At 42.7% G+C, this 25,118-nt stretch overlaps 4 protein-coding genes across 4 annotated transcripts; 2 read left to right on the top strand and 2 right to left on the bottom strand.

Moving 5' to 3' along the window:
* Positions 1-656: 656 nt before the first annotated feature.
* Positions 657-3,217, top strand: DCS_03710 (Pre-mRNA-splicing factor syf-1; the record flags this gene model as incomplete). The annotated part of the gene is made up of 3 exons (XM_040801026.1): positions 657-713; positions 765-935; positions 983-3,217. 3 exons carry the CDS (start codon positions 657-659, stop codon positions 3,215-3,217), a joined length of 2,463 nt encoding a protein of 820 aa, XP_040656059.1.
* Positions 3,218-3,486: 269 nt separating this feature from the next.
* On the bottom strand, positions 3,487-3,900 carry DCS_03709 (uncharacterized protein; the record flags this gene model as incomplete). The annotated part of the gene is made up of 2 exons (XM_040801025.1): positions 3,487-3,629; positions 3,771-3,900. 2 exons carry the CDS (start codon positions 3,898-3,900, stop codon positions 3,487-3,489), a joined length of 273 nt encoding a protein of 90 aa, XP_040656058.1.
* A 2,230-nt stretch (positions 3,901-6,130) lies between these two features.
* DCS_03708 (putative tRNA nucleotidyltransferase) lies at positions 6,131-7,896 on the top strand (the record flags this gene model as incomplete). Its single annotated transcript, XM_040801024.1, has 2 exons — positions 6,131-6,742; positions 7,117-7,896. 2 exons carry the CDS (start codon positions 6,131-6,133, stop codon positions 7,894-7,896), a joined length of 1,392 nt encoding a protein of 463 aa, XP_040656057.1.
* Positions 7,897-8,443: 547 nt separating this feature from the next.
* Positions 8,444-13,045, bottom strand: DCS_03707 (DEAD helicases superfamily protein; the record flags this gene model as incomplete). The annotated part of the gene is made up of 6 exons (XM_040801023.1): positions 8,444-8,901; positions 8,964-11,221; positions 11,282-12,101; positions 12,156-12,542; positions 12,601-12,701; positions 12,759-13,045. 6 exons carry the CDS (start codon positions 13,043-13,045, stop codon positions 8,444-8,446), a joined length of 4,311 nt encoding a protein of 1,436 aa, XP_040656056.1.
* Between the last annotated feature and the right edge of the window lie 12,073 nt (positions 13,046-25,118).

Here is a 25,118-nt window from a genome sequence, read left to right as displayed (position 1 = left end):
AACGGCGGAGGCGGACGGCATGGTAATGGACAGCTCGTAACCTTGAATGGCAGGAGCATGCATGTATGTAAGTACTTACTAATTACTGTATAAGTGTGTAAGTATAGTGCACGCCGAGTACTCCGTACAGCAAGTAGAGTACACATACTTCCACGTACATGTACCCAGTACCCCTGCCAACATGCTCATATGGTACAGAGTGGTGTATGTATGTACATGACACATCATTTAGTTAAATTTTATCCATATACCGGGGCTATTGGCATCATAAGGTGTGGCATTAAGCTATTCTTACAGTAGTTAGCATCAGGAATCCGAACCTGGGGTTGTTCTACCAATGGTTCACAAGATTGCCTCCTAGTTGACTGTCGCACCGCACCTTTCCATCAGCTGAATTGCGAGTGGTTATTCCTTCGCATACCAGTTTCTGCACAGGCTCTTTCGCATCGACCTGCCAAAATCTGAGGCGCAAGCTATGGACCACAACTGAACGAGTTCACGATCCTTGAGACTATTTCTTCGGGAAGCGTTGAGCCACCTGGCTTGGACGTGCTGTCTGCTTTGCCCTTGACAGTGCATTCATAACCTTTGCGCAATATTTGCTCCCAATATTGCAACGGCGGCACCTCTGAAGTGCCTCGTCGAGGTTGGCTGTCATGGGTGTTGCAGTAGAAGCTGTTGTTAGGCAAATGGGACCTGATTTGCATGTTGTTGTGAGTATTCACTTCATGTGAGATGAATGTCGCTAACGTGGAATTTTCCAGGCCAGTGAAGACTCTGTTTACGAACAAGACATCCTCCGTGATGGGGCTAGTGCTAAGCCTTGGTTGACATACATCAACCTTAAACTTCGAAGCGGGACTATTTTCGAGCAGAATTTGGTCATGGCACGCGCATGTGCCCAGCTACCACGGTCGTATAAACTCTGGAAGCTCGTAAGTTCCTCCATCGCATATTCATTGAGTGCCGCTTACAGAGTCAGTTTCTTAGCTTCAGGATGAAGCACCTGGCCAAGCTGAATCCTGTCATATTTGCGGCGGAGTTCAGGAAGGTAAACGCTCTATTTGAGAAGTCCCTCACCCTTCTTCACAAGATGCCACGAATTTGGGAAATGTATCTCCAATTTCTCATGCAGCAACCTGTTCTCACGATCACACGACGAACCTTTGACCGAGCACTGCGATCGCTTCCATTAACACAGCACGATCGTATTTGGACCCTTTATCTCACCTTTGCCAATGCTGCTTCTAGTGAGACAGCTGTTAAGGTTTGGAGACGATATGTGCAGGTGCACCCAGAAGATGCCGAAGACTTCATCGAACTACTAGTGGGAACCGGCGCATACACAGAGGCTGGGAGACTATTCATTGACCTACTCAACAACTCACGCTTTTCTAGCAAGCACGGAAAGGCTCATTACGAGCTTTGGAGTGAGATGATTGATATACTGGTAGAGAATGCGCCAGAAATAGACACGGAGCACGAAACGGGGCTGAATGTTGAACGCATAATTCGAAGTGGAATTGCCCGATTTACCGATCGGAGAGGTAAACTCTGGTGCGGTTTGGCTACTTACTGGATTCGGCGGAGCAGTTTCGAACGAGCTCGAGACACGTTCGAAGAAGGCCTGACGACTGTAATGACGGTCAGAGACTTCACCCTTGTCTTCGATTCCTACGTGGAATTCGAGGAATCAGTTATTGGTACCCTTATGGACGTTACATCCGTCCGAGCTGAAAAGGGAATACCGGACGAGGACGCAGACTTTGAGCTTGACCTTAGGATGATGCGCTTTGAACATTTGATGGATCGCCGCCCCTTTCTTCTCAATGACGTTCTCTTACGCCAGAACCCGAACAATGTTCTCGAGTGGGAGAAGCGAGTAGCGCTCTGGGGCGAGAACAAGGCAGAGGCAGTGCAGACCTACACTGATGCAATTGCCGCCATCAACCCGAATCGAGCATTAGGGTCCTTTCACTCTCTTTGGGCCAATTACGCTCGGCTCTACGAAAAAGGCGGCGATTTACGGAATGCACGAGTAGTCCTGGAGAAGGCTGTTAAGGTGCCCTTCAAGTCGGTCAGTGAGTTGGCAGACATGTGGGTCGAATGGGCAGAAATGGAGCTCCGCAATGAGAATTTCGACGACGCGGTTCGAATAATGGCAAAGGCTGTCCAAGCCCCCAGAAGATCTACCGTGGACTACTTCGACGAGACGCTATCCCCGCAGCAGCGAGTGCACAAGAGTTGGAGGCTTTGGAGCTTTTATGTGGACCTCGTGGAAAGTGTATCCACATTGGAGGAGGTGCGCAAGGTCTACGAGAGGATATTTGAGCTTCGGATCGCCACGCCACAGACAGTGGTGAACTATGCCAACCTTCTGGAGGAGCACCAGTACTACGAGGAGTCATTCAAAGTGTACGAACGTGGCCTGGACCTTTTCAGCTACCCTGTGGCCTTTGAGCTGTGGAACTTGTATCTGACGAAAGCTGTGGACCGCAAAATCGGCATGGAGCGATTGAGAGACTTGTTTGAGCAAGCAGTCGAAAACTGTCCGCCTAAGTTTGCCAAGATCATCTATCTGATGTACGGTAATCTGGAGGAGGAACGAGGTCTTGCGCGTCACGCCATGCGCATATATGAGAGGGCAACACGAGCTGTTGCAGATGAGGATCGTGCCGATATGTTCATCTTTTATATTACCAAGTCTGCGTCCAACTTTGGTCTTCCCTCGACGCGACCGATCTACGAAAGAGCTATCACGTCTCTCCCGGATCTAGAGGCCAAGGGCATGTGCCTCAAGTTTGCAGATATGGAAAAACGGCTGGGAGAAATCGACCGGGCGCGAGCAATCTACGGTCATGCCTCGCAATTTTGCGACCCCAGAACAAATGCCGACTTCTGGACCAAGTGGGAGCAATTCGAGGTGCAACATGGCAATGAGGATACCTTCAAAGAAATGCTGCGAATCAAGCGGAGTGTTCAAGCGCAGTACAACACGGACGTCAACTTTATCGCATCTCAAGCCTTAGCTCGGAGCCAGCAGCGAACCGACACCCGCAACGAGATGTCGGATGTTATGACGATGTCAGAAGCATCTGAAATCGATGTGAAGGTACCGGAGGGGTTCGTAGCTTCTAGTTCTGCGCCAGCAGGAGGTACCGGGGTGCAAGCTGCATCTGACTTGGTACCGAACCCGGATGTGATTGACCTTGATTGATTTCGGCAACTGACTGATTATAAAAAAACCGCTCTTCACTTCCTGCTCATGCACGCAAGTTTCGGGACAGTTATGTATATTATCAATACCTAAGGAGGGCATGCCAACGCTGATAACACTCTTGCCGGCTGTTATGGTCTGCACCCCCCTTCTCATTGGACCTCCCCCAAAGTAGCTACACAACAAGGGCGAGACCATTTCTCCCACCTGATTATTATTCCACCATACGCTACTTGGAGTAACACATCGGTTGCAAAGATGGGCACGGCTCACTTGCCGCCTTTCATCTCGGCGATCTTGGCATGGTACTTTTCGGCATAGTTCCTGTCGATGTGGCCATCGCGGGAATTGGGCGTGGCATATATTGACCCTTTGCGTTTCTGAAAGCGGCTGGGTGGGACCTTGGAGGCATCTGGTTATGCTCAGCACTTCTGGTTACATGGCAACTGGAGGGGACCCAAGAGATGGATGATGAGACGAAGGCAAACTTTTGACCCAAGCTGCCTGTTCGAGGGTGTAAGGGTGGGGAAGAAGAGGGCCACAATGAACGAACCCCATTCATCACTCAATCTGCGATCCTGCTTGACCTCGCTGACGGGCGACTCCGCCAAGCCGGTGGGAGATTGAACGGTCGTAGCTTGCTGCTCTTCAGCGTGGTGCTCTGTCGTGGATGGTGACATCATCTTGACGTTATTTATATCTGCCTGATGAAGTGTGGAGATTGAGAATCAAGAGCGAGTAAAGGGGGATGACAGGAGATGATACGTATATAGACAGGACATCAACAACGTGGGGAAGTCGGCCATCAGAGGTGTCCTTAAAATGCGGGCGTCCAGATATTCGGAGGCACCTTACTATATATAATTTGAACTGGAGCACAATGTACATCGTATTCTCAATCAGCTGGGGGCATTGAAAGTTTACCCCGCAGGACGACAACCGGCCGCAGCATAACATAGCCATTCATGGTCTGTTGTCTCCAACTTGGCGTTCTCATTCCGTCAATTGTCCTTCCGTTAGCGACGCCACGCCCCGCTTGCCTTCCCCCCTGTACTTCGAACGGGCCTCTTGGTCAAGAAGTGGCTGTTGGTGGTACGTGAGTGGGCTCTCACTCATGTTGCCATTGACGTCATGAATCCAGCATGCGATTACATGTATGGATCCGCATCCGTTCCTACAAGCGTATGCAAGTGTGTTGCGTGATTTGTTGGCGACCGACCTTCAATGTGAAGTGCTGTTCAACAGGATGTGGAACCGTCTCGTGCCATACGCAATCGATATCTATCCAGCCGATATTGTTCCGCAAATCACTTCAACCATCATTCCCAGACTGGCCCTCGACTTATTCCACAACCATACTATAATTAGGCCTTGTTCTATCAATCTCAACCTTTACGAGAAAAAGCTTTACAGCTTGCTTCTTAATATCTACCGCTCTATCGATAGTACTAGCAATGTCGGTCAGCCTATATTGGGCCGGTAGATGCGTTTGTAATAAGCTGCTTAGAATTAAGAGTAACGATATTGATGTGGCTATTAATGCCATGACGGGCATTCAATTTGCACAGCGCATGCGATATACATATACAATAGACGTACAGTGCATTGCAAGTAAAAGCAAGCGCAATAATGCGCCGGCGTACAAGTACATACATGTCCTGGTCCGGAATACTGTACTTACTTGTACTCCGTACAATGCAAATACATGTACTTACTCCGTACAGGAAGTATACAAGCACACCTTCGAGTATCACTCAGGTGCAAGTCCTTTTGAACATTCATATCAACGGCCGACGCTGCTGAGCGAATTCCGACCAGTATTACGGAGCACATGCATGTCCATTACCGCATCAGCCTTGCATGCTTGTGCTGCTGTAACTACTGTATGGGTATCTAGTTGTACTCGTACAAGAGCAGTACTGTTCACATAAGTACAAGTTCTGCAACTACAGTACATGCACATCGACATAGCAATGCCCAGCGGTACTGTTCAGCAGCGTGCTGAAAGTACTTGTACCACAGCACAAATACCCGCCCTTGTGCTGAGTTAGTACAGACAGCATTACTGACAAGTGTTTCTGTCAGTACTTACAACCGAGTACTCCGCACATGAACAGATGTATAAGATGTATGTATTGGTACGAGCACGGAGTAATTAGAACAGGCTGCATGTTCGCTGACAAGGACACAATGTACGGAACACGATGCACATGCGCAATCAAGCACAAGTAAGCATTATTGCATGTCTACGACTGTACTCGTATAAGTACTGCAAGCACTTGTGCATGTACAGCAGATGAACGCCGTACTATTTGTGCCATGTACCGTACGGAGTACTTGCATGTACTGTAATTACTTAGTTGAGCAAGGGTTGGGAGAGGAGCTGTAAAATTACCAAGTACTGTAATTTTTGATGCACCAGAACGGATGCTTCATGGTGGGGTTGTACAAGTACCGACAACCTGTGCATCTATTACGTAATACTCGAACCACAGTCTCGTGCCATCCAAAATCGATATCCAGCCGACATTGTTCCGCAAATCACTTCAACTATCATTTCCAGACTGGCCCTTGTTCACAACCATGGAAGAATGGCGAGTGAATCTACCGTACATTGATTAATCACGCAGAGCGGACAGTTATCTTTCCTCTATTGCGTAGGCGAATAAAGCCTGGTGTTATCTTGGGCCTGTCCACATCCGACCTTTTCCTGCATGCGCAAGACTACTCAAACCAGGCTAAGCGATAATCCTACAGAGGTATTACCAAGAGAATTACTTCTAGCATCTGGTCTTTCCCCTGGTTTCTAGGGAATCAAATCGACGCAGAAGGCCTATGCTTTCGGTCCTCTGTCGTCAATGTGTTCGACTTACAATGAAGAGAAGGAAGCTCGACTTATTCCACGACCGCACTATGATTGGGCCTCGTTCCATCAATCTCAACCCTCGTGAGCAAAAGCTTCGCAGCCTGCTTCTTGATGTCTGCCGCTCTATCGATAGTGCTGGCGATATCGGTCAGCCCCTGGTCCTACGTTGGGCCGGTGGATGGGTTCGTGACAAGCTGCTTGGAATCGAGAGCAACGATATCGATGTGGCTATCAATGCCATGACGGGCATTCAATTTGCACAGCGCATGTGCGACTTCTGCACTACCCCTGCTGCCATTGAAACTCATGAAATTGGGGATCATGATGTTGGAAACCTCCACAATGTGTCTCGTAATCCGGACAAGTCTAAGCACCTTGAGACGACCATGGTCAAAATATTCGGACTCGATGTTGATTTTGTCAACTTGCGGAAGGAGACGTACGCCGACGACAGTCGGAACCCTCTCATGGAGTTTGGGTCTCCTAAGGAAGATGCTCTGCGCCGTGATGCGACCATCAATGCCCTCTTCTACAACCTCAACACTGGTTTCGTTGAGGACTTCACCAGTGGCCTGGCAGACATGACTGCTTGTACCATCCGCACTCCACTTGATCCCCTACAGACTTTCACCGATGACCCTTTACGCGTCCTTCGACTCGTGCGCTTCGCCAGCCGTTTGAACTTTAGCATTGACCCCAGTACGGAACGCTATATGTCACATAATGATGTTATGCATGCGCTCAGGGTCAAGATCAGCCGCGAGAGAGTTGGCGTCGAACTTGAAAAAATGCTCAAAGGTGAGCGACACCTATCCCCTGCGTTTACCCAAATCATTTCACTGGATTTCCATTTTCCATATTCCCCGAGTTCGAGATTGCTCACCACTAAAATAACACCAACCTGGCAGGTAACTCTCCGCGCAGATCGCTGGAGCTCTTGGACAGGCTTGGCTTATACCACGCCATATTCACGGACCCCGGGCGGGACATCCTACAATACCCGGAAATCACACGGTGGCATCATGCCTATGAGTGTCTTGACTATTTATTGCGCAACGATAACCCTGAATCTGTCGGCTCTCGTCTTGTCCGCTCCTCCGATTCGTTGTACCTGGCATGGAGCCTTGCTGCGGTCAGCCCTTGGATGACCGTCGACGACCCTCCGAATCACAGCCGCAAGGCCAATTCGCTCCCCCCCGTCGCTATAGTTGCTCGAGAAGGGTTTAAGGCTCCCAATAAGCTGACAGATGTCATGGCAGCAAGCCATCGACATCGCAAAGAAATCCTTGAGCTCAAGCGAGTGGTTTGCAGCAAAGGGCCTACCATGAACCGGCGAGACATTTTTGGAATGGCTATCCGGCGATGGGAAGCCCATGGTGGCCATTGGACTCTGCAGGTTCTCAGCGCCTTGCTTGTCGAAGCCATGGATCAGGTCGAGCCACGGGATGACCGTGGATTCCATATCGACACAAGTGGACCGGGCTGTGGTGCATTCTGCTCCTCGGCAGATCGGCTGGATAGAAACGAGGACCCAAGCCGGGAGTCACGCGAGACTTTCATTGTGGGATGGGAAAGCTTTGTGAATCACCTAGTTGAGATCGATGTCTATGATGCACCAGCGATTCAGCGGCTCGTGGATGGTCGTTCTTTAGCCAAGGCGCTCAGTACTAAACCTGGTCGATGGACAGGGAAAGGTCTCGAAATATGCATGGAATGGCAGCTACGCAACCCTCTTGTCACGGACCCACAAGGCGCCATTGATGAGGTTCGAAAGAGGTGGATTGAACTCGATGGGCCGAGCCCCCACACCTAACGATTCACCAGTGACACTTTGCAGCCACCGTGGTTATAAGCTTCAGTGCCAAAGCCTAGATATTCCAATAGAAAGCTGTCGCCGATCCGCAATTGTCCGACTTAGTGTTAGTTCGCTTGCATGCTTTATTAGGGACCAATCTACGGATAAATGGGGGTTATGATATTGCCCTCGGTCGTACCTAGCCATTTGTTAGCTAGGTTGTGGCATTTCATGGCCCGATCAGCTTTGCTACTTACGCTACCGGCTTCTGCCCAACCATACCACCACAACCAACATACAGTACACCCTCAATTCTGTGCGAGTATCCACAATGAAACATGTCAGAAGCTCTAATGCTTCCAAGAAAATACCGCAGTATGCGATTTACCGTAATGCTACCAGTTGTGGCCATTGCCAATTCAACCGTATACACACATTGTGTCCCATTGTACCTTCGCCACTATTTCAGGTGTCCAAGCTTGTTCCTATCTTGCCAATCCCCACTCCAGTTTGGGTTGCTTGTCTGTCAAGTATCGCTTATGGCAGCTACCTTCCAGGGCACCGATTAAATGTCACCCTCTCGAACTTCAAGAATGTCTGGTTCCAACGCCTGTTCATTCTCACGAGAGCATGCGGCCTCACCAGAATCCTCTGGTATCTCGAAGTTCGGAGTCGGTGCCATCGGTTTGTTGTGCTCTGACAGCTGCTCCATTCTGGTGCTTGTCATCTCAAACACATATTGCCCCAAATGCTCCACGCTTTCCATCACCACCTCACCATCAATACAGGAATCGCTTGCATTAGGTCGTTGAGTCGGCCACAGCTCTCCAGTTACCAATGTTAATTTGTCTGGTCGTTCCAGCAAAATGTCAAAGGCTGGCCGTAGTTCGGAACAAGCCTCAAACACCTCTCGACGACCAAGCACGTAGAGCCCTAGTCGAGCACGCGACATCGCTACCGTCATGCGGCGAACGTCTCGAAGATACCCTACTCGGGATGTTCGTGTGAGTGAGAGGATGATATCTAGATCCAAACGGTATTGTCAACATCTGTCGAGTTCATGTAATGGGAAAATCAGTCCTTACAGTCATTCTGCTCGCCTTGATATTTATCCACCGTTGCAACCGCCTTAGGCAAACCAAATATTGGGTTTTTGGCAGACCGGTGGGAAAGCACATCCATTACCAGTGCTCTCTGTCCAGCGTATGTGGTGAGAATACTGATCTTTTCTGCTGGGTACCCGAGTAGTCTCATATATTGAAAGATTGCAACAGCATATTCTGCCTCGCCAAGGTTTTGAATAAAGTGCGGCGTTGGCTCCGCCTCTCCACGTCCTTTGTACGATGGCACATTGACAAACTGGTAGTCGAATTTGAAACCGGCGTTTGCCCTCTGGAACTCGGGCTGGGCTTCGACGATTGGCAAATTTCCCAGGTTGGGGTACCGCCACTGATACAACTTCGCAATCGAAGGCCGTGCTCTTCCTTGCTGATCCAAGGTGATAGTTGGAACTCCTAGTCGAACTAATCGAGAAAAAAGCGATTGTTCTAGGTTGGAATGGTGACGGAATGCTAGACTCTGAATTACCGGAGAGTTTTGGAAGTGGTCGCCGCACAGCACGACTCTCTGGAGCGGCATCTGGCCATTGACCGGCTTCTGCATTGCGAGTGGCATGAATGTCTCCACCTCGGTTATTTGGGCTCCCTCCTCCAGAATGACGTTGTCATAATGGAAGCCCAAGGCAGCGATCTCACCTCTTCTGATGGCTGCATGTGTTGTAGTCATCGCAATGATTCGAGCTTCACTGGTAAGTAGATAGTCGGCCTTGTCTCGTTCGCGCCGGAGAATCTCAAAGGGGAAAATGTGTGCAAGTTCAGAAAAGATCTTGGCGATGTGGGAATAGCAACCGTGGGCAATGTCTAGCACCTGAGGTTTGTCGGCGTCTGATGGGAACAACGGCTGTGGAGCATTGGCGAAGTAGTGGTGAAAGGGAAATTCCCGCATCAAGTCCGACGCATTCGAATCTTCCGACAATGCAGCTTGCAAGAAAACCAACCAGACAGGCTCCACGTAGACCTTGTTGAAGTAACCCGCCGTCTCGGCGGAGTTGTCATGGGCGCCAGGTGCGCCCAGGCTAATGGCCAGTTTCTTTACTTCGCGCAGACACCGCTGGCGGTTGTCCAAGTACGACTCAACACGACCTTGTTTGCCAAAACTTCCGGCGGCATCTAGGTCTTCCTCGCCATGTCCCAGCCGCAGCAAGTGCCTCTCGTCAATATCAAGTGCGACGATCTTGGCAAACAGCTGGTTCAGGGCTTGGTTGCTGTGCGCAAGAAGCAACGTCTTCTGTTCCGGAAAGTTGTGATAGATGTTGTTGATGATTTGTGCTGCCACATCGGTTTTGCCCGTTCCAGGCGGTCCAACGATGACCGTCAGGCCCGGTTGAGTGCCCGACATGATAGCCTCAACCTGAGCAGGCGTAAATCGCACGGCGTTCAGGCGAGGAACGTCGGCGGGGAAAGGCCCATTGTTTGGCGGCTTGTATGTCAGGACTTTGAAGGTGGCCATATCGGACTTCAGGACCGGTTCGACATCTCGCCGTCGCTTTTTGGAGGTTTTTGCCAACCGGGGTGCCTCTGGCCTCTCGGCTTCTTCCAGAATATATGGCGGACCGAAGCTGCTGGAGACATCGCCTCCAGGCTCAATAGTTTTGCCAGGCAGGCTCTCCACAAGATGCTGCCAGTCCAGAAAAGTGTCACGGTAGTCGACCTTCCTTATTCTGTTGGCCAAATTTTTCCCACTGGCTCCCGCTGGGTCACCATAACCAAGGAATACCTCGTGAAGCCATGGGGGAAGTGGTGCTTCCGACAATAACAAGTTGCGAATTGATTCCAAAACCGGCTTGAAGTTATTTTCCCTCCGGTTCCGCCTCAGGATAAGATTGAAGCACCCATACGCACCTGGTGTTCCTGGCACTGGATGCTGGGCATCTCTGGTGCATGTATCCTGATCAAGCCTGAGCTGGATGCGCCGTTTGCCGTCCAAGGTTTCAGACCCCTCCTTAAGATGATGCCCCCTGGAATTTGTCATGTCAATTATCTCCGCCGTTCGGACGGCCGAGACGCCCAGCTTCTCGCATTCCGGTTGCATCTCTTCGCCGACACCGGCGGTTGTGATGGTCAGCGAAGGATCGAATGCAACCAAAAAGACAACGTCGTCGGGCCGCAAAGAATCCCACTCCTGTCGCGCTTTGTCTCCAAAATGCCGGACATCAACCACCACCTCGGCTACTACCGACGATGACTGGTCACTGCCAATTGGAGGCGGCACAATTTCAAGTACTCTGGTGGCTCCAAATCAGTAATCTTGGGTAATAGTGGCATACTAACACGGCATCACCTACGTCGGCTTGGAGATTGGCAAGGCCATTCTGGAAAATCCGGCGAAAATAACTTCTCCCTGCTGCCCGGCCCGTGGGCGCAGGCGGCGCAAGGCAGACTCTAGATCTTTGCGGACCCCATAAAACGATTCGCAGCGGCACAGAACAAACGCTCTCCAGAGGAAGTCGCCAATGGATAGATATTGAAGGTTCATCTTTGGCAGGGCTAGTGGATACGAGCCGTCATAGACGTCTGCCCTCCGGAAGTTGCTGTCGAAAAGTGACTTCTCAGTGGGTGATAGTGACATCTTCAAAGCCGAGTCTTGAAAGGAAGTCTTGCGTTCGAATTTGGCCGCTATGAAGTGGTTGAGGGCCTTGCGGTCAATGGGCAACCCCAGGTGGTCAGGAAAGGATGAGCGGATATCAAGCAGTTTCAGGAGATGTGCCAATTCTCCATCAGTCAAAGTCCCCAACAACGTCCCTAGTTCATCTGGTTTGTCAATGGCATTGAAATTTGACAGAGCCAGTACCGACAGCTTTTCCTTGAAGTGCTTCAGAGCCACTCGTTGCAACCTGCCTAGCGATGAACAATGATTTTTGTAGGCCTCCGAGCAACTCAGCTGAATGCCCGTTTGGTCGTCCACTTTGAAGTATGTGTAGTGAGACAAGAGGGCATGGAGCTCGCGTAGTAGACCGCTATCTTCGTCGTTGTACATCGGCGAGAGTTTCATAAGGGGAAGGAGGTGCAAATCTTGGAGCAGTGCGTTGACGTACCGCCTCGTCGGCAGCTGACTTTGCAAATCGCACGTGAACTCGGCGAATCGTTCACAGTAAGACAAAGCATCTGCGGGCATGTTAGAGGGTAAGCGCTATGGTACTCGCGGTGCCATCTACTTACCAGGCTTGCTTTTGCTGTGGTAAATAAGACTCAAGTAGTCCAGAAGAAGTGAGTAGAGCCATGACCGCTCAAAACGAAGCCTTGCTTTCGTTGGCTCGTCCGCTGCGTCGTACCGCTTCAGGGAGGCCCTCCAGGCCTTCCTAAGCTGAGGGGCCTGGTCAAGATACGATTCCCTTAGACTATCGCTCGAAAGGTTTTGCCAGATACCGATCGAAACTAAGGGAGCACATTCCTTTCTGATGACTGCACGGTCTAGGCTTTGAAACGCAGATATTAAAAAGTAGATGACATGTTTCCGGACTGTCGCAGATAAGGTTCGATCAAGCGAGAGGGATAGTATGCGTCGAAAAAGGGACGAAAAATCGTCTGGTCTATTCTCGAAAATGCCTGTGATTGCATTAGAAGGCTTGCACTCAAGTGAAATATACGTACAATGTATCCTCACTCCATGTCTCCAGATGCTCACGTCGTTTGACGTTTGCTATCAACACCATGAGCAGAACCTGGAAGTTGGACGACTCATTTCCGTATCCGGGCCAAAGGTAGCTGCGTCAAAAATGTCAGAAGTCGGCTCCTCTTTGTCAACGTCCTGATGATTCATACATCTCTAAGGTCTGCAGGCTTTCGAGGAGCACAAGAGATTTGTACTCAAAGTTCTCCTTCTCTAGGACATCCCAGATACTCTGTTTGACTACCTCGATCTTGACCTTTGGCCTCGCCGTCTTCTTTCCAACCTTCAGCCAATGTTTGCGAGCAAGCTGCACAAATTGATGCTCCTCCTCTTCAACCTCTGCAGGGGTCGGGCGGTCGGTATCGGCTTTGCTGCTTGTTTCTCTCGGCTTTCTGGATGTGGCCATGCCACTGCCCTTCTGCCGCTTCGCAGTAGGCATTGCCAGATCTTGTGCGTTTCGTTGTCTGCGAGACTTAAAGGCAACGCGCCAGTATCTCGGGCAAATGTGGGAGTTTCCTCGCTCTTTAAGTCATGTTACGTTGCTCACTGGGGATTTTGAAAGCCTGGCTGACTAATGAACAATTCGCACGTCAGCCTTGCCAGTCGAGCTCGAAAAGCCCCACACAAAGTATAGTTGGCGTACTCCGTACCTCGTGCCACGCCCCGCCACCGATAGGTAGTGCTTACTAGCGGACCAGGCACTTCTACTGTATACAAATTCGAATTGAACCGCATTTTACAGTACAAAGACCGCCCTTTCCATTACAGGCCTATAGATATAGATAACTCTTTCGTCCTATTATTTTTATACCTTTCTTATACAATAAGAAATATTAAATAGAATGTATAAGGAGGAAACAGAAAGGAAAACAATAACTATTACAATAATAAGAAGGGAAAAGAGAAATAGAATAAGGCTACTAAGTATAACAGTAGGGCTAAAACAAGTACTTTAAGTACCTAGAGGAGGAAAATAAATTACCCTAGGCACCTAAAATAATACTATAGGTACTTAATGTTAAAATACTAGTATTTATACTAGTAAGACTACCTAAATAGGATACTATCCTATTGTTACTAGTAGTACTACTACTAGTAAAGATGCTGTACTATACTGTAAGTATTAGTAAGCATACCGAGTTAACCAATAGTATACAATATACTACTTCTCTAAACTACTACTCGGAACGACTAACGGTAGTACTACTGCCGGCCAACTTACTACTACAATACAACTTATATACGTAGTAGCCAGTCGACTATAGGAGCCAATTGATCGGAATAACAATTGCCGCTCTCCTAGTTGCTACTAGCTATTACTAGCCTACAGTACTACTGCAGGTAATTAAACTATTATATAACCGAAACGGCAATCAAACTATCGTACAACCAATTAGGCAATTAAACCATTATGCAACTAAATAGGTAATCAAACCATTGTGCGACTAAACGGGCGATTAAACTATAGTGTAACTGTATAGCTATAATCTGGACCTATACGGTACTACTCTATAGGTATAAATAGCTGTACTTCCCTTGCACTTTAGGTAGAAGAATAATTGCATTTATTTATATAAATTGGTACTACTAAGTTTGCACTCTTGCCTAGTTACTAATTGGTACCCCTTATGCTATTACTAATAGCTTAATTAATTCCCTAGTCCGTATAATATACTTTTACTACCCCTTCCTTTTGTGTATATAAATTGCAAGAGGTTATAAGCCCGGAAGGACTATAATTAATCCTTTGGAATTAATCTGTACGACTTACTAAGTCGCCTACTAGTACTATTGGTAAATCGTCCAGATCGATCTCTGTAACTTACTAAGTTACCTACTAGTACTACTAGTAACGATTAATTAAATCCTATAACTTACTAAGTTACCTACTAGTACTATTGGTAACGATTAATTAAATCCTGTAACTTACTAAGTTACTTACTAGTACAACTAGTAACTCTTAGTCGAATCTATAACTTACTAAGTTACCTACTAGTACTACTAGTAATCCTTAGTTACTAAACTACAGCTCCCCTAACTACTAGTACTACTAGTACATTACCTACTAGTACTACTAGTAACTCTTGGTTACTAAACTACGGCTCCCCCAACTACTAGTACTACTAGTACGTTACCTACTAGTACTACTAGTAACGCTTGGTCTCTAAGCTACAGCTCCTTTCCCTACTAGTACTACTAGTAGGAGACCTAATTGCTAGTACTACTAGCTAGGTAAGTAAGGTAAGATTTAAATTAAGTTACTAACTAAAAAATGGATCCTACTAACTAAAGTTAGAAGATTAACCTATTGGAGATTAAAAAATATCTATAGGTACAATAAATATAAATTAACAAACTATTATAGTAACTTAATACTATTATCCTACAGATATAAAAATAACTAAACGTTATTAAGTTAATACTTAGTACTAGTACTACTATTATTAAGACAAAGGATGCCTTCTCTAACTATACCCTAAACAAAAAGGTATTTTAATTCCTAAAATATATAAAACTTAAAGGTACTAAGAACTATAAGTTATAGGAGCAATCCCTATTAATATAACTTTAAGCTCTTAACCTAAAAGGCTTTTTAGATAAGCCCTTAATTACTTCTAGCTTTTTAAGTAGAAATTAGGCTAATTTACTTATACTACTACGGGATAGTTACTTAAAAGAAATATTAAAATTAACTATATATATTAAAAATCCAACCGATATTTTCTTACTATTGAATAAGTATTACTCTAAAGGTTATAAAGCTAAACGCTCTAACCTATATAAGGCCTACTATAACCTTATATTTAAGGGGTATAAAGGAATACTTTATGTATTTAATACTAAATTTAATAGTCGACTTACTAGGCTATAACTAGCCGGTATAATAATTAACCTATTAAACCAAACTAACTATTACCTTATAATAGTTAAACCTATATTTCTATAATAGGTTACTATATAGAATAGTACCCTTATATCTTCTCGAGCCCTAGGACTCTAAACGGATATCCTTAACCTATAATATCTTATAGCTAACCTACTAAAAGAAAATCAAAACTCTAGTACTACTGGATTAAATACATTTAGTTACTAGGTATCCTAAGTACCTAAGAAAAAGAAGAAAGGAAATAAATTTACTAAATCCGGTTAACCTAGCTATCTAATAAAACGAGCCAATCCAGCCAAACAAGCCAATCCAATAAATCCAACCAATCGACTAAGTAACTAAAGTCTTGCAATTTGGATGCACAAGAGGAGGGGGTAGTAGAAGTATATTGTACGGACTAGGGAATTAATTAAGCTGTTAGTAATAGTATAAGGGGTACTAGTTAGTAACTGGGTAAGAGTATACAATTGGTAGTACCGAATTATATAAATAAATGCAATTATTCTTCTAACTAAAGTGCAAGGGAAGTACGGCTATTTATACCTACAGAGTAGTACCTTATAGGTCCAGATTGTAGCTTGCGCAGTTATATTATAGTTTGATCGCCTGTTTAGTTGTATAATAGTTTAATTGCCCGTTTGGTTGTATAATGGTTTGATTGCCGTTTCGGTTGTATAATAGTTTAATTACCCTTAGTAGTACTGTAGGCTGGTAATAGCTAGTAGTAACTGGAAGAGCAGTAATTGTTATTCCGATTAATTGGCTCCTGTAGTCGACTGGCTTACTACGTATATAAGTTGTATTGTAGTAGTAAGTTGGCTAGTAGTAGTACTACCGTTAGTCGTTCCGAGTAGTAGTTCGGAGAAGTAGTATGTTGTATACTATTAGTTAACTCGGTATACTTACTAATACTTACAGTATAGTATAGTATCTTTACTAGTAGTAGTACTATTAGTAACAATAGGATAGTATCCTATTTAGGTAGTCTTACTAGTATAAATACTAGTATTTTAATACCCCCTTTATTTAATTAGTATAACTACTGCTAAATAGGGATCCCTTAGAGACTTAGTAGGCTAAGGTAGCGTTAGAAGAGATTAGCGGTAAGGGCCTTAGTAAGGCTATCGGTAGGTATAGACTTAGTATTTAGGTAACTGATTTTGGTTAGTTTGTTTGCTGCTTCTTGCCGAATATACTGGAACTTTAGCAGTATATGCTTTGTTCGGTTATACTAATTGGGATTATTAGCGTTAGAGATAGATCTATTATTATTGTATAAAAGTGGAATAGGCTTTTTAAGACCCTTTCCTATTTCTATAAATAGACTATCTAGCTATTTAAGTTCCCGAATAGCTTTTAGTAGGGTATTCGATTCTACCTTTACGGTAGAAAGAGCAATAGTATTAGCCCTTTTTAATTTCCAGTAGATTGGTCTACCTACTAGGGTAAAGAGGTACCTATAGGTAGACTTAAAGGAGTCTAAGTTACTTATAAAGTCGCTATCGGAAAATCCAAGTAGATTGGATTTAGATACTATAGACTTAAACTAGTAGTAAATAGCTAGGTCTATAGTTCCTTTTAGATATCGAAGAAGGTTCTTACCGGCTAATAGCTATAGGCTAGTAGCTTAGTGTATATACCGAGATAGCTATTGGATTGCAAAGGCTATATTTAGTCGGGTTAATAGTATAAGGTATATTAAAGTCCCTACTATTTACTAATATACTAGTTAGTCGGTTGCGGATAAGGGAGTAAGGGGTATTATAGTAGCCTGCTTAAATACTTCTGGCTGTAGTAGTATTACTATTGCCTTGGCCTCCTTTAACCCAAATTGGGATAGGGCTTTCTTAATATACCCTTTTTAACTAAGAGTAATACCCTTAGTTATTTGACTAATCTATACGCCTAAGAAGAAGGCAGCCTGTCTGTAGTCTTTAATTGGGTAGACCTTATATAGTTATTGTTTTAACCTGTTAATATATATAAGGTTTAGTCCAATAAGTAGGTAGTTATTAACGTAGCTAACTATATAAGTACTAGTAGTACTGTTATAGTAGATAGCCGGATTAAATACTAGAGAGCTATATCCGTATTAGTATAGTAGTTTAGTAAGTACCTCCTGCTACTCTTTAGGTCCTTGTTTTAGGCCGTAGAGTGCCTTTTTTAAAAGGATACCTTATTTAACTGCTAGATTATAGCCTAGCTTAGCTAGTAGCTTAGCTAAATTATTAGTCTTATTAAGACTAATAAATGCTTTTAGTCCCTTGGGAATTTTAAGGTAATTAACTTTAGGTAGCTTACTGTTTAGGAAAGTACTAATAAAGTCGATCTATTTAACGTACTAGTTATTCTAGGCGGCTAGGGCTAGTAGTATCCTTTAGGTAGGTAGAATACTAATAGTTGCAAAAGTCTTAATATAATTGAGGCCTTTAATTTGTATAAATCCTTTAGCTACTAGTTATACCTTAAATTTAATAGGGTTATTCTGCTAATCCTTTTTGACTTATAGTATAAGTTGGCTTTTTAGAAGTCGTTTGCTAGTTAGTATTTCTTAAAGGGGAATAAAATAAAATACCCCTACCTGGATAAGCTGCTAGAATTCCGAGAATATAGTACTTATCTACTGGTCTTTGTTGTTTGACTTAAGTACTTATTTCTAGCTAGTAGGCTTGCTACTAACTAGTAGTTGCTTTGCCTTAGCTTAGTAGTATAGGTCCTGGATCCAATACGCTAGGTTGAGATCTATTAGGTTAGGGTTGTCTTCTGGTTCTAGTAGTATATCTGGAAGAAAGGTATTTAGTAGATCCTCTATTGGCTGGGCTAGGACCCCCTCTGTTGCGCTAGTCCTAGTAGGACTAGTTAGTCCGTTGGCTCCTTGCAACCTACTGGTCCTAGTAGGACTAGTAGGTCTACTAGCCCTAGTAGGGCTAGTAGGTCTACTAGCCCTAGTAGGGCTAGTAGGTCCGTTGATTCCTTGTAACCTACTGGTCCTAGTAGGACTAGTAGGTCTACTAGCCCTAGTAGGGCTAGTAGGTCCGTTGGCCCCCTTTGTCTCCCTAGGTGTTAGGGGACTAGAGGTATTTTGCAAAATATAGTCTTTTATTTTAATTTCCCCCTCTAACTCTAGTCCTTAGAGACTAGGACTTAGTAGTTATTGAAGTCCTTAGGAGATAGGGCCGATACCTTCTAGGACTTTAAGGAAGGTAGTTTTTGTAACTGCCCTTCTGGAAGGTATATATATAAGGTATGTTTTTAAACCTAGCGTTACTAGTAGCCTTACTGGTTCTGTGCGTTGTACTAATTTGGTACTTTGAATCCGTTTCTAATAAGGGATTAGGACTTTGCAGTAGGTACTAATAGCCTTATAGGCTATAAGGTTTAGTAGTGTTTTTAGCCCTTGTAACTCCTGCTTAAGCAATTAGTAGGGGCTTAGATCCCTATTAGTAATTATAGTATAGTTAACTAGGTTAACTATAGTAGGAAGTATAGCAGACTAAAGGAATTGTAAGAGGCCAGCCTAAATTATAGTTACTTATAGCCGGTCCAGAATAACTTATATAGACCGTTCGGTAAGTCTATTTTATTCGGGGGTATACGGGTAAGATGTATCGAATAGTATTCCTTTAGTACCTAACTAGTCCTAAAGCAGTATATTGATTTTATGTCCTCTATTATAAAATAGCCTTTTTAGGTAACGGCTATAGTATATTTTTAGGCTTTAAAAGAAGTTCTTTATAGCCTAAAGAATTATTAGTCCTTCCTTATTGGGTAGGATATATACCTAATAGAATTAGGATTTGCAATCGATAAGGATTAGTCCAGTGGACTTTCGATTATAGGATATAGGTTTAATCCTAAATATATCCCCTTCGATTGAGTTAAGTATATAGTCTGGATCCTCGATTGGATCCCTTAATTAGTATTTAGTAGATTTTGCCTATATACAGGCAAGGTATTAAAAATTAGTAACCTTAATAGATAAAAAGTTAGGTAACCTATTAGTAATCTTACTAGTCTTTTTCAATAATAGCAGACTAATATATCCTAGTCTAATATACTAGATGCCTGCTTGTTGCAGTAGTCTTTAGTAAGACTAGTTACTAAATTCCGTACTAGTAGTCGGAATAGCCTGTTCCTTAGTACTAGCAGTAGGTGTTAAAATACTAGTATTTATACTAGTAAGACTACCTAAATAGGATACTATTCTATTAGTATTAGTACTAGTACTACTAGTACGGATACTATACTATACTGCGAGTATTAGTAAGTATATTAAGTTAACTAATAGTATACAATATACTACTTCTCCAAACTATAACTCGGAGCGACGTATAGTAGTACTACTACCAACTAACTTACTACTGCAATATAACCTATATATATAGTAACCAGTTGACTACTAGAGCTAATTAATCGGAACGATAATTGCTGCTCTCCCAATTGCTACTAGCGCTTGCTAGCCTATAATACTAACTTAGGCCGGACTACCTATTTATTATGTAATGGAATTAGCTAAGCTAATAACTAAAACAATCTATCCAACCTTATAACGGAAGTAGTTAACTAATAAGTAACTAAAACAGTTATCCAACTGTATAATAGTTTTAGCTATTTAAGCTATAGTACGATAGTGCCTTTAATCTACAATAGAATCTCCGATAAAGCCGTTATTAGGGATTGTTCTGTAAATATAAATAGCTGCTTTTTTCCTATACTATAGCTAGAAGAAATAATTGTATTTGTTTATATAATTTAGTACTACTAATTGTGTACTCTTGCTTAGTTACTAACTGGTACTTCCCTTATTGCTGTTACTAATAGTATAATTAATTTACTAGTCCGTATAATATACTTTTATTATTCCCTCCTCTTTTGTATTAATTGCAAAAAGGTTATAAGCCCGGAAGGACTATAATTAATCCCCTAGAATTAATCTATACGACTTACTAAGTTGCCTACTAGTACTACTAGTAACGATTAATCGACTTCTGCAACTTACTAAGTCGCCTACTAGTACTACTGGTAACGATTGATCGACTTCTGTAACTTACTAAGTTACCTACTAGTACTATTAGTAATTCTTAGTTAAACTCTATAACCTACTCAGTTACCTACTAGTACTATTAGTAACGCTTAGTTATCTCTAAGCTATAGTTCTTATTTCTACTAGTACTACTAGTAACGCTTAGTTATCTCTAAGCTACGGTTCTTATTTCTACTAGTACTACTAGTAACGCTTAGTTATCTCTAAGCTATAGTTCTTATTTTTACTAGTACTACTAGTAACGCTTTGTTATCTTTAAGCTACAGCTCCTCTTCCTACTAATACTACTAGTAGGAGACCTAACTGCTAGTATTACTAGCTAGGTAAGTAAGGTAAGACTAGAATCTAGTTACTAACTAAAAAATGGATCCCAATAACTAAGGTCAGAAGACTAACCTATTAGAAATTAAAAAATATTTACAGGAACAATAAACGCAAATCGACAAACTGCTATAGTAACTTAATACTATTATCCTAAGGATATAAGAACGACTAGATTTAATAGAGTCTACCCTTAGTATTAGTACTAGTCTCAATAGGGTAGAGGAAGGCTATCCTAACTATACGCTAAATAAAAAGGCATTTAACTTCCCTAAATACGCAAAACTTCTTGCAATTTGGATGCGCAAGAAGAGGGGTAGTAGAAGTATATTGTACGGACTAGGGAATTAATTAGGCTATTAGTAACAGTAAAATAGGTACTAGTTAGTAACTAGGTAAGAGTACAAACTTGGTAGTACTAAATTATATAAACGAATGCAATTATTCTATTAAGTACAGTATAGGAGAAATAGGACTATTTATATCTTGGAGGTAGTACCTCGATAACCTTAGGTTCCTGGGTCGAGACTATAACTGCTATATTAATATGCGTATATACGATCTGCGATAACTTAGTGTGCCTGAGTCGAGACTATAACTACTATACTAATGTACGTATATATAAGCCTATTAAGTTAGGTGGCTAGTCCATTATACCGTACAGTAGGTTACCTACTTAGTCGTATTCGTACAGTAAGTTACCGGCTTAGTTATCCCTGTACTATAGTTTAAATTACTAAGAGTAGTACTCTTAGCTGGTAACGGCTAGTAGTCGTTAGGAGAATGTTAATTGGTATTCCGATTAATTAACTCTAGTAGTCGACTGACTACTATATATATAGGTTAGGTTATAGTAGTAGGTTGGCTAATAGTAGTACTACCGGCAGTCGCTCCGAGTTATAGTTCGGAGAAGTAGTATGTTGTATACTATTAGTTAACTCTATATACTTACTAATACTTACAGTACAGTATAGTATATTTACTAGTAGTAGTACTCCTAGCTGTTGCTACTAGTAGTAGTAGTAATAGGATAGTATCCTATTTAGGTAGTCTTACTAGTATAAATACTAGTATTTTTAATACCCCCTCTATTTAGCTAGTATAACTACTGCTAAATAGGGATCCCTTGGAGACCTAGTAGGCTAAGGTAGCGTTAGAAGAGATTAGCGGTAAGGGCCTTAGTAAGGCCGTCGGTAGGCATAGACTTAGTGTTTAGGTAACTGATTTTGGTTAGTCCGTTTGCTGCTTCTTGCCGAATATACCGGAACTTTAGTAGTATATACTTTATTCGGTTGTACTAATTGGGGTTATTGGTATTAGAGATAGATCCATTATTGTTATATAGAAGTAGAATAGGCTTTTTAAAACCCTTACCTATTTCTGTAAATAGACTATCTAGCTATTTAAGTTCCCGAATAGCTTTTAGTAGGGTATCCGATTCTACCTCTATAGTAGAAAGAGTAATAGTATTAGCCCTTTTTGATTTCTAGTAGATTGGTCTACCTACTAGGGTAAAGAGGTACCTATAGGTAGACTTAGAAGAATCTAAGTTACCTATAAAGTCGCTATTAGAAAATCCAAGTAGGTTAGGTACTACGGACTTAGACTAGTAGTAGATAGCTAGATCTATAGTTCCTTTTAGATATTGAAGGAGGTTCTTACCGGCTAATAGCTATAGACTAGTAGCCTAATGCATATACCGAGATAGCTATTGGATTGCAAAGGCTATATCTAGTCGGGTTAATAGTATAAGGTATATTAAAGTCCCTACTATCTATTGGTATACCAGTTAGTCGGTTGTAGATAAGGGAGCAAGGGGCATTATAATAGCCTGCTTAAGTACTCCTAGCTATAGCGGTATTACTACTGCCTTGGCCTCCTTTAACCTAAATCGGGTTAGGGCTTCCTTAATATACCCTTTTTGGCTAAAGGTAATACCCTTAGTCGTTTGACTAATCTGTACGCCTAAGAAGAAGGCGGCCTATCCGCAGTCTTTAATTAGGTATACCTTGTATAGTTATTGTTTTAACTTATTAATATATATAAGGTTTAGTCCAATAAGTAGGCAGTTGTTAATATAGCTAACTATATAAGTACTAGTAGTATTGTTATAGTAGATAGCCGGATTAGATACTAGAGGGCTATATCCGTATTAGTGTAGTAGTTTGGTAAGTACCTCCTACTACTCTCTAGGTCCTTGTTTTAGGCCGTAGAGTGCCTTTTTTAAAAGGATACCTTATTTAACTACTGGGTTATAGCCTAGCTTAGCTAGTAGCTTAGCTAAATTATTAGTCTTATTAAGACTAATAAATACTTTTAGTCCCTTAGGAATTTTAAGGTAATTGACTTTAGGTAGCTTACTGTTTAGGAAAGTACTAATAAAGTCAATTTGTTTAACGTACTAGTTGTTCTAGGCGGCTAGGGCTAGTAGTATCCTTTAGGTAGGTAGAATACTAGTAGTTGCAAAAGTCTTAATATAATTAAGGCCTTTAATTTACATAAATCCCTTAGCTACTAGTTGTACCTTAAATTTAATAGGGTTATTCTATTAATCCTTTTTAACTTATAGTATAAGTTAGCTTTTTAGAAGTTATCTGCTAGTTAGTATTTCTTAAAGGGGGATAAAATAAAATACCCCTACTTAGATAAGTTACTAGAATTCCGAGAATATAGTACTTATCTACTAGTCTTTATTATCTAACTTAAGTACCTACTTCTAGCTAGTAGGCTTGCTACTATTTAGTAGTTGCTTTGCCTTAGCTTAGTAGTATAGGTCCTGGATCCAATACGCTAGGTTAAGATCTATTGGGTTAGGGTTGTCTTCTGGTTCTAGTATATCTAGAAGAGAGGTATTTGGTAGATCCTCTATTGGCTAGGCTAGGACCCCCTTTGTTGCGCTAGTCCTAGTAGGACTAGTTAGTCCGTTGGCTTCTTGCAACCTACTAGTCCTAGTAGGACTAGTAGGTCCGTTGGTTCCTTGCAACCTACTGGTCCTAGTAGGACTAATAGGTCTACTAGCCCTAGTAGGGCTAGTAGGTCCGTTAGTTCCTTGCAACCTACTGGTCCTAGTAGGACTAGTAGGTCTACTAGTCCTAGTAGGACTAGTAGGTCTACTAGCCCTAGTAGGGCTAGTAGGTCCGTTGGCCCCCTCTATCTCCCTAGGTATTAGGGGACTAAAGGTATTTTGCAAGATATAGTCTTCTATTTCAATTTCCCCCTCTAACTCTAGTCCTTAGAGACTAGGACTTAGTAGTTATTAAAGTCCTTGGGAGATAGGGCCAATACCTTTTAGGACTTTTAGGAAGGTAGTTTTTATAACTACCCTTCTGGAAGGTATATATATAAGGTATATTTTTAAACCTAGTATTACTAGTAGCCTTATTGGTTCTATGCGTTGTGCTAATTTAGTACTTTGAATCCGTTTCTGGTAAGGGATTAGGACTTCGCAGTAGGCACTAATAGCCTTATAGGCTATAAGGTTTAGTAGCGTTTTTAGCCCTTGTAACTCCTGCTTAAGCAATTGGTAGGGGCTTAGATTCCTATTGGTAATTCCAGTATAGTTAACTAGGTTAACTATAGCAGGAAGTATAGTAGACTAAAGGAATAGTAAGAGGCCGGCCTAGATTATAGTTACTTATAGCCGGTCTAGAATAACTTGTATAGATCGTTCGGTAAGTCTATTTTATTCGGGGGTATACGGGTAAGACGTATTGAATAGTATTCCTTTAGTACCTAACTAGTCCTAAAGCAGTATATTAATTTTAGGTCCTCTATTATAAAATAGCCTTTTTAGGTAACGGCTATAGTATATTTTTAGGCTTTAAAAGAAGTTCTTTATAGCCTAGAGGATTATTAGTCCTTCCTTATTAGGTAGGATATATACCTAACGGAATTAGGATTTGCAATCGATAAGTATTAGTCCAATAGACTTCCGATTGTAGGATATAGGTTTAATCCTAAATATATCCCCTTCGATTAAGTTAAGTATATAGTCTGGATCCTTAATTAGATCCCTTAACTATTATTTAGTAGATTTTACCCGTATATAGGTAAGGTATTGAAAATTAGTAACCTTAATAGACGAAAAGTTAGGTAACCTACTAGTAATTTTACTAGTCTTTTTTAGAAGTAGTAGACTAATATATCCTAGTTGGATATACTAAATGCCTGCTTATTGTAATAGTCTTTAGTAAGACTAGTTGCTGGATTCTGTACTAGTAGTCGGAATAGCTTATTCCTTAGTACTAATAGTAGGGACTG

This window comes from Drechmeria coniospora, chromosome 02 (genome assembly GCF_001625195.1).
Source record: "Drechmeria coniospora strain ARSEF 6962 chromosome 02, whole genome shotgun sequence".
In the NCBI taxonomy this organism is placed as follows: domain Eukaryota; kingdom Fungi; phylum Ascomycota; class Sordariomycetes; order Hypocreales; family Ophiocordycipitaceae; genus Drechmeria; species Drechmeria coniospora.
The sequence above is the reverse complement of the archived record's forward strand: the minus strand, read 5'-3'. Positions and strand labels throughout refer to the sequence as shown.